This window comes from Mixophyes fleayi, chromosome 3, assembly GCF_038048845.1.
Source record: "Mixophyes fleayi isolate aMixFle1 chromosome 3, aMixFle1.hap1, whole genome shotgun sequence".
NCBI lineage: Eukaryota > Metazoa > Chordata > Amphibia > Anura > Limnodynastidae > Mixophyes > Mixophyes fleayi.
In genome coordinates, this window is record NC_134404.1 from 260,010,015 (window position 1) to 260,024,955 (window position 14,941).

A 14,941-nucleotide genomic window follows, 5' to 3' on the forward strand; every position below is an offset into this window, starting at 1 on the left:
GGGGAGCAGGGGGTTAAGCCTGGTAGCTAAGATTTTAGCGTAGAGCTTGAGATCTACATTGAGGAGGGAGATGGGTCTATAGCCTGCACAGTGCAGAAGGTCTTTCCCAGGTTTGGGAATTACTGCAATATTGGCAAGCGTGGTAGCAGAGTCAAAGGAAGCCCCCTCCAGAATTTGGTTGTAAAAGGATGTTAGATAAGGAACAAGGTCCGCGGCAAACTTTTTATAATACTGTGCTGAAAAGCCATCGGGACCGGGGGCAGAGGCGGGTTTAAGGGATTTTATAGCTAATTTTACTTCATCTGCAGTGATGTCCCCATTTAAGCAAGTGAGCTGGGATTGAGAGAGGTGTGGAAGAGGGGTATTAGCTAGGTACGACTCCAGCGAATCCGATAGGAGATCCCCCCGGGGAGGGGAGCCAGGAAGGTTATAGAGGGAAGCGTAGAAGTCTCTAAATTCCTTAACAATTTCTAGAGGGTCATATGTTACTGAATTAGTGGAATTCTTATGGAGTTTGTCAATAGCTCCTCGGACACGCCTTTGACGGAGCTTCCGAGCTAACAATGAATCCGCCTTGTCTGCCTTATCATAGAAGCGTTGTTGAAGTTTCTGTAATATGGATGCTGCCCGGCGGGACAGAAGGGAATTAAGCTGGCCCTTTAAAGAGTTAATTTGTGTTAATAGAGATGGATCAGGGACCAACTTATGCTGAGTCAGAAGAGTGGAGATCCGTTGCTCTAATGAGGAGATTTCTAGGGCGGCTTTACGCTTTACCTGCGAAGCAACACTTATGAGTCGCCCACGAATGGTAGCTTTATGAGCTTCCCATATTACGCCAGGCGCCAATTCCTGAGTGGTGTTCTCTTGAAAGTAATCAGATATAGCTGATTTAATATCCATAAAGGAGGAAGTATTTAGAAGCAGGGAGTCGTCTAGGCGCCATCTAAAGGGGCGTGGATAGTGGTGGAGGAGGTCGAGAAGAATGTATACACCCGCATGGTCAGACCATGAGAATGGGACAATGCCCGCTTGAGTTGTTAGGAGTATCAGAGATTGGGAGATATGGATCATGTCAATGCGGGAGTATATCTGATGGGGAGCTGAGAAATGTGTATAGTCTCTCGCAGTGGAATTTTTAAGGCGCCAGGTGTCATGCAGGGAGTGTTGTAATAGCAAGGCAGACAAGGTGGAGGAGCCCTTGGAAGAGGGTGTGGGGATTCCGCAAGGGGGGATGGAGTATGTTTTTTTTATGTGTGACACTGATAAAGATTTGAGCCTGTGCGTAACAGTCTTCAATTACAGCCAGGACTTTTCTGTACAACCAGGGTTAACCATTTCAAGTAGGTGCCAGCCAGCATTTCTGGGATATTATCTAAACAAAGAAAGAACTAGGGGAAGTTTTTCCATTATGTGAAACACTACTGGCATGTCTTTGTACTAGTGTATGACCCTTACATGAAATGCCTCAATGTCGCACACAATATGTATGTTCTTGTCTGTGAGGGGAATGTGCTGAGAAGCCGTGCTAGGTAATTACCTAGTGACATAAATTCAATTTCCCGGAGACCCATTGTGAAAGTTTAATTGGAACTAGGGATTGTCATTTATAACATGATTTCCAAGTGACTCCTGCAGAGAAGGGACGATAAACTGGGCTCTCACCAATTGTCCAAAGTTATTTTCTGCTGCGACAGCTAAATGTCCTACTTCTGCAAACAAAAAAAAACCCAGCTAACAACTGTTTTGCTTGTTCTTTAACCAGCATTTCTATTGCCTTGAAAAAAGCTTTGTCAAAATGCAAGTGAAGTGGCGGCTTGTCAGGATATATAATTTTACCATATTTTGTTCATGTCCATGTTTTAGCCGGTTAGGAAGAAAATAAACCTTGCTTTACCAGTGCTGAGTGTTGTATTAACACTGTTAGGAGCCGCGGCGGTAATGAGGCCCCTCAGACACATCCCAGCCATCATCATGACGAACCAGTTCGTCACTTCCGGTCTTCATCACGGCCGTCGGCAATGCGAAGTTCCACACATCACTGACGCGACCCGGCCAGCCGGACGCGTGCGCAACCATCAGTAGTTAATTTATTCCCAATGATTTTCTGCCATGCCCTCCAGTTTCTATTGGGCCTTCCAGGTATATAAGGCAGGGAGGACTTATCCTCCCTGACGGTTATAACTCTCAGTTTTGGGCAGCTGACCTGCTCTTTTCCTCTGCTCCTGTGTTATTTGGATTGAATCTTCTGTGTATGACCCCTGGCTTGCCTACTGGACTTTGTTGGATTGCTTGTGACCCTGACCTCTGCCCGTTCTCTGGATACGCTGTTTTTTGCCGACCCTGATCCCTGCCTGGACCTTACTCCGCTGCCTGCTGTTGCCCTTTCTATGCACAAAAGTGTTTTAATTCTAATATTCCATTCTGCAAGTTGACAAGTGAATGGACGGGAGACAGTCGCTCACATAGAAAGCAATGATCTCTGTTGTGTAATGCTGGTCAGCACACTTCACCAAAGGCACATGCAATGTCTGGAAATGGACAATTGGAGAATAACTGACTTATTTTGCCCTGCCCCATCATCTGCTTTGGTTCTTGCAATATGCACTGTACTTGCATCTCTCCGAAGAGATCAGTGCTCTCTGTGTGAGCAATTTGTAGTGCCCATTATGTTTGCACAGCTGAAATGAGTAGAGGTGGTTTAAGTGACTCTTGCTCAAATCTTTACCCCATTACCTATGGGTCTAAACACGTTTAGCTGTGTGCTAGCTGGGATAACTGGCCGACAGGTGTTTCTTGCTCCAGATTGTCTGGAGAGATGGCTACCATTTGTGTTGTCACAAAATGTTTTTACTAGAAATGCTTTTACATTGACCAGTTCTGAATCTATTGACATGAATATTGAAGTAGTTCTCTTTCCTTTATTGTTAAATCCACGCTCTCTTAGAATTGGCGGTACAAATTAACTTGATGTCCTGATATGAGAATTGTTTCTGAGACCTGCTGTCAGCCATTGTCCAGCATAAAAATGTTATTATATACTTTCTTGCTTTGTTGGATTAGGTTAATATGTGACAAACATTGTGAATAGATTGCTACTAATGTCCCATTTGTCTTCTCTTAAGATTGTTTGTCAATTCTCACTGATGCATATCTTTTTGCTAGTGAATCATGATCCATCTAATGGTCTAAGAATTGTCACTGTGTAGTGTGATCTGAATTTAACGTGGGGTTTTTATTCAATCGTAAAATAGGTAATACAAGTGCCTCAGGGAAAATACAAAATTCTTCCTGCAGAAATGACAAAAGTGAGTTCTTATCCTGTTTCTCTCATACCTGGACAGTTTCAGGAATATTATAAAAGGTACGTTTCTCTTTATTCTTTTTTTTTTATTATTTATTTTTTACATTATATGTAAATATATTCGTTAAACTGAATTATGTTTGCTTTTAAAAACAGTTTATATCCTAGGTATTATTGTTTCTTGTGACAACATTTACGACTCTTCTCACATTTTTGTATTTATTACAAAGGTCTTAGACCTGGTTTTCTCGGAAGAGACACTAAGGATCATTTATGAAGCTGTAAAAGTGTCGGTCCCCAGCACAAATGCTATTTTGACACATCTTTTGCCATTATATACTTTATTGCTTACTGCAACTGTGTGTTTAAAAAGTATGTTTTTCGGAATTTGTTATATGTTCTGACTTAGGTTGGACCGAGTCTTTTATTGATGTCTAATTTATGATGGGTATCTGGCCTCTGTAGCCTATTCGTCAAATGTTTTTCTTTTCCTTTGATTATCTGACCCAATTCGCTCCTCTGAGCAGGGCCATCTCTCCTCCTGTTTCCACCACTTCTAACTCTGCTCTCCAGCTACTTAGCCCTCCTCCTCAAAGGTCCTCCACCCCACATCCACTTTCGCTCCCTCCTCCCCCCTGGGGGTCTCCCTGTCTTCCACACCCCCCTTCTTGGGCCCCGTCATTTTCGGATCCTCCCTCCCCCTTCCCCGCCCTCTCTAGCTGTGCATTGAGCGTACTGAGTTGCTGTGTTTACTGTACTGTGCTGTCTCCCATTGTATTGTGATTTTGTTTGTCTCTGTACGGCGCTGCGGATGCCTTGTAGCGCCTTATAAATAAATATTAATAATAATAATAATAATAATTAGCACAGCTGTAGTGTATTCCTAAATTAACCTGACTACATATTAGCTTCAGTCTATGGGGTGACGTATGTGTGTTTTCTGCACTAAGTGAGTTTTCTCACAAAGTGTATGAAAATGCACAGTTAGACATCACAGTTGGACAAACATTGGACAACATTCAATTACTTCCAGGAATAAGCTACATCTGCCACAGCCTATTTCTGCATTACTTGTCTATCTATATGGAACACTGCAAATAGGTAATTCTTTAAAATCCTCTAACTTTTTTGCTTTTACTCTTATCAAAATGTTTAACAAATTGCTTTTCTTGGTATCTTTTCATGGCATTATCTTTAGGACTGTATCATTTTTCACCCCTCCACCAACACAAACATTTGCCCACATTGCACCTTCATTACTCCACTCACCTCTAGTTAACACCCATGAACTGTTGTCCTATTTATTATCTCTAACAAGTACAGCCTCCACCTGTCGCCAGAAAATAAAAGGTAACACATCGCACCCTTACCTATCTTTCTCTCTCTCTCTCTGCTTCTAATAGCCGGTTCTATATCACCTAATCCAGGTCCCCCACACTCCTCACACACACATACATCAGAACACTACCGCTCTATAGCAAACCTCAAACACCACCTATCTCCCATCTCTTCCAAAGTCCTTTAAATGCGCCCTTTGGAATGCACGCTCTGTTTGTAACAAACTTATCTTCATACATGATCTCTTCCTCTCAAAAATCCTCAACCTTCTGGCAATAACGGAAACATGGCTCATGCATTCAGACACTGCCTCACCTGCAGCACTTTCACATGGTGGCCTCCATCTCACACACACCCCCAGACCTGAAGGCAGACAATGAGGTGGGGTTGGACGACTACTCTCCCCACAGTGCACATTCACAGTTCTACCAAATGTCCCATCACTCACGTTCACATCTTTTGAAGTACATGGTATTCACATTTTTAATCCATTCTCTCTACGTGTTGCGGTGAACTATCGTCCCCGGCTTCTCACTTCCGGTCAGGTGTGCGTTCCACGCTGGAATGCACGCCGCAGATTCTCATCGCGGTTACCGCGATCTACATCCTCATCTCCTCCGTTTACTCACAGCTATTCTCCACCGTGGAATTCTCCACTCATCAAATCCATTGCAATATCTGTTGTTACTGGACTTCATCTGATCATCTGGACACCACTCGCGGATTCACCATAAGCGCAAGTATAGACATTGAAGCATCATACTTGCATATCTACCTTATGCTGTCGCTGATTATAGTCGGCTCCTTGGATATACACACCCAGTGGTCTTAGTTGATGAACCCTCCATACATATGGACCTTCATATAACGCACTGTTGATATATATCTGTCAACATACTGTTTGTATTGTGTATCATGATAATACTGCTCAATTGTATATCTGCATTGTTTGCATTACTTTAAATTGTTCTTTTATTGATAAATACATTTATTTTATCCTCTGGCCTTTACCAATCATTACCCTTTAGGTTTAAGCGCAGAATATTCTTGTATATTGCCTGGTCAGGTTGGACTTTCCTGTTGTTCAGCTGCTTACCTAAATATATCCCGTTGTGCGCTTCCATCTCTATTTTTTGTATCGTCCCCCTGGAGCACACAAGCAATTTATTGAGGATTTCTCTGCATGGCTCCCTCACTTCTTATCTTCAGACATCCCCACCCTCATCCTGGGTGATTTCAACATCCCCATTGATAACTCACCTTCCAAAGCTGCTTCCAAACTACTGTCTCTAACCTCCTCACTTGACCTCTCCCAGTGGATTGAATCATCTACTCATCAGGGTGGCCATTGCCTTGATCTTGTTTTCTCTAGACTATGCTCAGTTTCCTTAACACACCCTTCCCCTGCTCAGATCATCACTTTATCAGCTACATGCTCACCCCCACTGCTCTAACCTCTCTAATGTCTAACTCTACCAAGCCTCCTCATACCCGCAGAAATCTTAATTCTATTAATCTTCAACAATTTTCCACCTGTCTTCAACACTTTCTCTCCCCTATCTCTACATTCGCCTCCCCTAAGATGGCAGTAACTAATTTTCACCAAACCTTAGCAACGGCCCTTGATCAAGTGGCTCCAGCGACACTACATACTACACGTTGACATCGATGTCAGCCGTGTCACACTACAGCAACGCAATATCTTCAAAAACTTTCCCGTAAAGCAGAACGTCACTGGCGTAAATCTCGCACCTCTTCACATATACTTCTATCTACCGCTCCTATCAAAATGCTCTGGACACTGCAAAACAAACATACTTCCAATCTCTTATCTATGCACAGGCTTCTAACCCCAAACGCCTTTTCAATACATTCAAATCTCTACTTAATCCTCCCACCCCGAACCCTCTATCTTATATCAGTGCCCAGGATCTTGCTTCCTACTTCAAGGACAAGATTGATTAGATCAGACTAGAAATGGTATCCTTTTCCTCGACAAGCAATCAGCTCAATTTCTTCCCACTACCCTCTGACACCCTCTCTTCATTTGACCCCACAAATGAAGAGGAAATTACTACTCTCTTCTCATCTTCCTACTCTACCGCCTGTCCTCTTGATCCCATTCCCTCGCAAATTGGTAGATCCCTGTCTCCTGTGCTCATTTCACCTCTATCTAAAATCTGAAATCTATCGCTCTCTACTGGCATCTTCCCATCACTATACAAGCACGCAGTGATTTACTCCTATTCTAAAAAAAACAAGATTCCGACCCAAACTCTCTCTCAAATTACCGTCCCATCTCTCAGCTCCCGTGCCCCTCCAAGCTTCTAGAGAGACTTGCCTACACTCGCCTCACACGCTTCCTTTCCGCAAACAACGTGTTGGATGCTCTTCAGTCTGGCTTTCGTTCTCAATACTCCACAGAGTCTGCGTTGACTAAGGTTGTCAATGATCTGATCTGATCACTGTTAAAACTAAACGCCATTACTCTCTCCTAATTCTCCTGGATCTCTCAGCTGCATTTGACACCGTTGACCACTCTCTACTCATACAAACGCTGCAATCCCTAGGTCTTCAAGACACTGTTCTATCCTGGTTCTTATCCTACCTTTCTAATCACTCTTTCACTGTTAATTTCTCTGGGGCCACCTCTGCTCCTGTTCCTTTATCAGTTGGAGTACCGCAAGGCTCAGTGCTAGGTCCCCTCTGCTGTTCTCTATCTATACCGCTTCTCTTGGAAATCTAATAAGTTCCTTTGGATTTCAGTATCATCTCTATGCGGATGATGCCCAAATGTATCTATCCTCTCCTGATTTCTTGACATATGCCTTGTCCCGTGTAACTGACTGTCTTTCTGCCATTTCATCTTGGATGTCCTCCCGCCAACTCAAACTTAATCTCTCTAAAACAGAGTTAATAATATTCTCACTCGCCAACAGGAGCATACCTGACATTTCTATTTCTGTTGATAACCTGACCATAAATCTCACCCCACAAGCTCGCTGCCTAGGTGTAATCCTTGACTCACAACTATCCTTTGTTCTCCACATTGACTATATCTAAATCATGTTACATACATCTAAACCTAATTCATGCACTTATCATCTCCCGCATTGACTATTGCAATTCCCCCTTACTGGTCTTCCCCAAAACTGACTCAAACCCCTACAATCTATTTTGCACACAGCGGCAAGATTGATTTTCCTTGCAAATCGTTATTCCTCTGTTGAATCACTCTGTATGTCTCTACACTGGTTGCCTGTCTTCTACCGAATTCAATATAAAATACTTTTACTAACCTACAAGGCCATCAGCAAAGCTGCACCAACATACATCTCCAATCGTCTCAAAATATCTCCCAACTCACTAGATCTGTGTCTCTCATCCACCCTTATTACATCCTCCCCTTCCCGGTTACAGAACTTTTTTCGGGCTGCACCCACTCTATGGAATTCTCTCCCCGCACAATAAGACTCTCCTCTGGTCTACAAACTTTAAAGCGTTCTCTGAAAACCCACCTCTTCAGACAAGCTTATAATATTCCTCAACCACCCTCTTAACCTCACTACATTACCCTATTACCACCTGTTATACAACTACCCCTTGACCAACATCGTTGTGTGACAGGATCATTTATCTTATGAGTCACTTTTACCTTTGCAGTCTGGCTGGGCCGAAATGCAAAATGTATACTTAACCTCATGTATTAAACTTCCATTGTCCCATAGATTGTAAGCTTGAGAGCAGGGCCTTCTCACCTATTTTGTCTGTTTTATCCAGTTTGTTTATTAGTTTACTGTGTTTGTCCCCAATTGTAAAGCGCTACGGAATATGTTGGCGCTATATAAATAAATGATGATGATTATTTTAAATAGGAAACATGAACTAACATATAGTGCAGAAATTGTGTTTAAGATTTTATTGTGAGTATTTTAATGGTTTTCTTAATTCTGATATGTGTGCATATTTCTACGAGGACCATGAACCATAGCTAGATCTCAGTTTGTCATTTCTTGCTCCATTCATTGCGCCTATTTTTTTTATAAAATTTTTCTTTTCTTTCGGAAAGTGCATGGATCTGCACATCAGGATATCGGCATCTGCTTGAAGTGCAAAGTTTAGCAACTTCTGATAGGAGGAGCTAGGTGGATTTGGGAATGTGGGCTAAATATGTCAAATCTCTTAGAATAGCACACGTGCAAAAATTAGATTTGCATGACACGATATTTAAAGGGGTTGAAGAGGGCACAATTAAGGGTGGCCACAAACGCAATTGATCCGTTTCTCCGAAGGTGACATTTAAGTTAGTCATCCTATACTTTCATTGGGATGGCTTTTGTACTATCAAGGCTCATTTCATAGTTTGTTAAAAACCATAAAGCTGACTTGGGGATGTTTTTTTCAGAAGAAAAACAGCAAAACTGTGATCCTAAATTATATTGTAGTGTGTATTTTTTCACTTTGGTAAATGGCCTCTAGTGTGCATATATTATAACTGGTCAAGAAAAGATCTCAGGAAATTGAGATTGATGAGAGAATAGTTACAGTTTAACTATGTAAGGGAAGTTATGCAAATAGGTACTCCAATTAGACAGTAAGCCCATATAGGAAAGCATTTTAATGTCCACCATAGTTGCTGTGACATCGCTAGCTGTGGCTTTGGCTTTCACGTACAGTAGATAGTGTTTTTAAATAATGAGATTTATGGGTCTTTATTTTGTCTGGATGAAATCTTGTTAGTTTTGCACCTTGGAATTCATTTGTGCCTCACAATTTGATTCTTGTTCTTCAGTTCTATTGAGTTAATGTGTTACCATATAATTCATTAAATGTTATCTACAAATTAAGGTTATTTTTATACAATGTGGGGAGTTTGACTGTCACAGTACATCTGTCACATCGTAACACAGGTGTCCTAATGCGAGCTCAGGGAGGACAGAAACTTCCTGTTGAGCAGAAGGGTAGCCTTATCCAGGCTTTTTGACATATTGAGTGCTTGTGGAGAGACCCATTGGATACACACACACACACACACACACACACACACACACACACACACACACACACACACACACTTCTAATGAACCAAACGGGGATAAAAGTTTTCTCTACGTGTCCCTATCATAAACAACATGCTTCTGCTGCATTGCTTTCCAGGTATTCCCCGAACGAGCTCCGGTACTTGCCACTAAACACAGCCTTGTTTGAGCCTCCACTAGACCCTCTAGATCCTGAACTACTGGCGCTTGACAGTGATGGGGATTCTGATGACATTGATGAAGGTCGCAGTGAAAAGAAAAAAACCAAAGGACCCTCAGTAAGACTGCCTTGTGTGGGTGTTTTTTAAATTTATTTTCATTTGTGATATTGGATGTAGCCTTTACTAGTGCAGTATACAATTTGTATAGCTTAGACTGCAAAACCTACACAAATTACTTTTCACTTACATGGTAACTGCAATGTGACTGTTGTCATAAATAAAATAGTTTACAACACATAGTAGGTATCGTTTCATGTATTACAGAATAAAGCAGACTGCAGATTTACACAAGCATCTATTCTTCATTTGCACATCAGCATTTAATAATTAAAATGTGAATAAAAAATAGAGAAAATAACAATATAAAACATTGCAAGACACATCCAATAGTAACAGATATATAGAACTTTTATCAAGTTATTAAATGTGTGCTGCTAATCCATAATATTTCCAGATAAGTTTTTATAGGAACAATCGCAATACACAATTGTGGTATATATGAGCATGTGCCAACCACTGATCAACGTGATTAGGTTAATCCACAGATACAAGGGCAAGGAGAAAGATTCCAGTGAATTATCTATTATAGACAAATGTTTGCTCTCTACATTTGTAGTCTTTACACTTTATTGTTGTAATGTGTATATATACGCCCCCTCCCATCACATGTCACAAGAAGCTCACCATTGCTTGTGCCTTTATCTGATGCTTCTCCAGGACTAACAGCCAGAAAAAGTATGAATTTAGGCAGTGTGCTCTGGAACTTTGTCACTGCAGCCATTTAAAGCCACTGCAGCTACCTCATGGGCTGCGGCAGTAACCTTCCTAGAAATGTAGTTTAAATTTCATATTCTCCAGACTGTTAGTGGGGAGAATAATCAAGTGCTAGCGCCAATGTGGATGACTGTCTCCTGAAATGTCTGAGCCTCGGTAAGTGGATCAACACCGTTCTGCCATTCTGCTAGATGGTGTCAAGGAGGGGATAGAGGTACTGTGGGGAAAGTATATAGATGCTGATTTGTGAAGGGCAACCTACAACAAGTCTTCCAATAGTTTTTAGATAAACTATGATATTCATACATAACATATATTTATTTGATGCTAATCTAAACAGAAATTATCACCAAAGACGGCTGCTTATTAGCTAGTAAAAGTGCAACATTTTCAGTAGTGGTCAGACTGAAAATTAAAATGAATGTAATTCAACTGCTAGGTAATGCTGCTAAATTTAGGATTTAACATAATTTATTGTATAGTTACCGTTTTGTAGAGAGCTGTTACTGCACAACATGACAAAGCAGTGACATGCAGGTAGAAAGACCTTCCACTGCTTTCGTTTGTGCATGGGTACACTTACAGGTTTCTTAATAATGTTTTATACTTCTCTTAAACCCTGTTTCATGTAATGGGTTACAAAATGTTTCCTTCACAAAGTTCAGATTGTTTTATTTTTTTTTCTCTATTAGAGAGTGTATAGAACACACTTACAAATATGAGTGTATATAAAACCGATCTGTCCCAAAGCTCTAGCTATCTTCAGTGGGCAATCCTCATTGAGACTTCTGTCAGGCTGGTGCTCTGCATCCGATACTGATGTTATTGGATTTGAAAAGAGTAACCTAATAATGGTATTTACTTTACTCGGCCCACTAAACATAACTTCTTTAAGTGCTATATACAGTGTACTAAAATATATATGGAAAATGCTTACAGATGGGTTATATCTGCAAAATAGGGCCTTTATGGTATATTTTGCACATTTAACACTTAACAAGAAAGTTATGCGTAAACTAAACAAAACACTTGCTAAATTTTGACCAGAGATTCATAATACCATGTCTGTTGGAAGACACGTTGCCAAATAAAGACCGACTTGCCGTTCCTTGCCCATGCATCTTGAAGCCTGCTCTCCAGCACAATAACAGTTGACATTGTGAAAAAGAATAAATACAACAACATTTTCTTATAAAAAGACCATGCAAATATGCATTTGTAAGCATATGTGTATGGCATGGGTTCAGTATATAGCCACAACTTGACCAATGAATTCTATATGAGACACACTGCACAACAGGAGGCGCATGAAACTAATAAAGCAAACACTGCTGTGGCCACTGTATACAACAGGACTAGGTTCAACAATAGGCACAGAGATAACTGTACTATTTTATTAAATGAAGCTGATTTCTTGTGCAACCCTTCAATTCTCCCTATAAATGAGACTATATATAATCAAGGTAACGTTAGAATAGCAGTGTATTTATTTTATTTATTATTATTTTTTAATGTGTACAATAGACCTAAGTAAAGCAGGTCCTGCCTTTACCTCTTCCCAACTTGTACTTTGCCATTGCTGCTACTACTACTAAAATAAGCATGTTAACAGAATGTTCTCCATCTGGAGCTGTCTGTCCCACATCGTAGCTTCATAATTGGCCTCTCTAACTCTAGTGTATTCCCTGAATGTCATAGTAGCGAAGCTTCTTTTTATAGTTGTATGTGGGATTGTCCATATAGCCAATGTTTCTGGAGGCAGGTACAACTGTATGCCTCCAATACCTTATTAAATTACATTTCCTTGGCACCAGAATGGGCAATACGCGGTATACCATGCATCAAAATGACCAAAAGCAGGAAAAATTGTTGAGAAGCATCTTACAGATTTGGATTCCGGATACTCCTGTAAAACTGTCCATTTTCAGAAATAACGATTTGTCTTTTTGTTTTCAGGATGGATTTGGTTGAATCCTCCTTACTCAAAGAAAGACAATATGGGAAAGCCTTATTGAGTCAGTGCCTAGCATAATTAAATCTCAAGCTCAGTTTTGTTTTAAACACACCATGGTACGAATCAATCAAAAACATTTTTTTATTCTTTTTTAGTTTAAAAAGAAGAACATAGAGAACACTTTTAAGATACTCAATTGTATCAAAAATGTAATTAGTCAAGTGTTCAGAAATCATTAACTCCCATGTGATTAAATTGTATAATAATTATGAGTTTTAAATTTCTAACTTATTTGAAAAAATAAAACTGTTTCAAAATTATATAAGAAAAAAGGTTGGGGCGGGTAGGGAAGTAAGGGGGGAAAGGTGAGGTAAGGTGTTGCCATAGATTGGAGGCCTCGTGTAAGCCCAAATATTAGTTATATTAGGATTAGTGGGTGTCTGATTAGTAATTTGTTTTTGTAACCACTCAACATGTGAAAACAGGTTTTAATTTTGATTGGTGCAGATAGTGTTTTAATGAAACTCTCCCAAATCAGACCAACGCAAGAATTCTGGTGGGAGACTCTGCGATTAATCTTAAAAGGGACTCGTTTAGTTAGGTCACTAAACACATATCGTTTGTATGCAGAACAGAATATTTCGATAGCAACCTTAAGAAAAGTCTAATCTGGTTGGGAATCATATTTGACAATGTAATGCATGTGAGACACTGGGAGGGTAATCATGTAGTTACTCTGGTTTCTCCTAAGGCTACACCTGGGATCCAGTGTAATTCCATTTAAATTAAACTATATTGGGAAAAAATGTATTTTGATGTTATTAATCATTCCTAAATACGCTTCACTTTTTGTGATTATTTGTGCGATATATATTACACTTGATGCTTCCTAATGTCCTTGCAATACAAGTCATATGTTTGTTTGTGCTATGTATTTTTGATTCATATTGGTTTATCTTTTCTGCTTGCTTGAATCAAAAAGTTTTGTTTAAAAATAAATGTTGACTGGCGAAAAAAGCCCTCTTTACTGGAGATAAATAGAAAACCTATATAACATATATAATTCTCTTACTAAATATGTATTTCAGCAGTACCCAGAAGTCCCTATTTTACTGTTGCATGAAATAAAACTAAAAAAGTTATGAAATGAAGGTAGCTCACCCAATCTTTCGGTACCAATAATAATAACCCGATAAAAGGCTGTTGTAATAGATTTTTGGGCAACATCTAGAAAATACCTACCTCTTGGGTTCCCCTACATCACCTGAAGCTGGGAACCAAATGGCAGATACATTCTGATAGCGACCTCTGCGGGACATAGTGAAGGAGCACACTTTCCACTGTGATTAAATACATCCGAATACAATGTATCTCAATGCTGTGAAATGCAGTGGCTGCCTCCTTCTGAATAAGGTTCCTATGGGAGGGATACCAATTAATAGATATGTGATGGCAATATGCAGGCATTTACTTTGCTGATTTATATTGCTAGTCTCCATAAAAAATAAAAAAACTGGAAGTATTTATTGATTTCGCCATGATGCAATGTGGCACAGGTCACGTGTGCGAACCAAACTCATCATTTATGTAATGCTCCGCTCGCATGTGGCAGGCTATGTCCAGTCTAGGTTTGCTGGTAGATCTCATATTTATCACAACTCACAAAATTATTTTTAATTTCAGGACAGTTCATCTGGGAATGTGTCAGAGGGTGAAAACCTGCACGATGCCCAGGAAGAATCTATTCAAGCAAAACCGAAGGCGAAAGAAAAATCAACCCCCAAAAAAGAGGGCACCAAACGCTCTGTAGTGTCTAAATCATCCTCTGGGTACAAGGTAGAAGAAAAAAGCCCCTGACTCGGCTTCTTTAAAGGCCAGCCTTTCTCCCTGAATTACTATTGCTTTTTACATTTCAAACATTCACTTTGCTTTTCCATTTTTATTTTTGGTCTTTTTTCTTTTTTTTCTCCGTTTTTATTTTTCTACATAAACTTTTTTTTTTTTTTTTTTTTTTTTTTTTTTTTTCTCCTGCATCTTACATTTAATTATTGTTTTTTGTTGTTTTTTTTTGCTCCTAAGCATACCTTACACTTCTCCTGTCATTTGTTCCACTTGCTTTTTTTTTCTCTCTGCTTGATCTCACTTGGGGCCTTTATAAGTAACCTTTTACTTTGGATTGACTACTGAACTCATACTTGCTGGGCTTTCCAAGACAAATCCAAGTACCAGGTGTTAAGGTTAAAGGGATCGTATTCTCTCCAGACTGGTCTAACACTTCACTGCAAAACAATTGTGATACTCATGTCTGTGCTTT

At 40.0% G+C, this 14,941-nt stretch overlaps 1 protein-coding gene across 7 annotated transcripts in view; it reads left to right on the plus strand.

Annotated features, from left to right (window-relative positions):
- The window catches only part of PHF10 (PHD finger protein 10), a 63,524-nt gene that overhangs the window by 21,343 nt on the left and 27,240 nt on the right, over positions 1-14,941 (plus strand). For 4 of the 7 annotated variants that reach the window (XM_075203508.1, XM_075203514.1, XM_075203509.1 and 1 more), the window contains 3 exons: positions 3,252-3,361; positions 9,797-9,971; positions 14,311-14,463. In XM_075203508.1, the coding sequence (XP_075059609.1) occupies positions 3,252-3,361; positions 9,797-9,971; positions 14,311-14,463 (438 nt within the window). The remainder of the gene's footprint in view (positions 1-3,251; positions 3,362-9,796; positions 9,972-14,310; positions 14,464-14,941) is intronic. The other 3 variants (XM_075203510.1, XM_075203511.1, XM_075203513.1) reach the window with 1 other exon arrangement.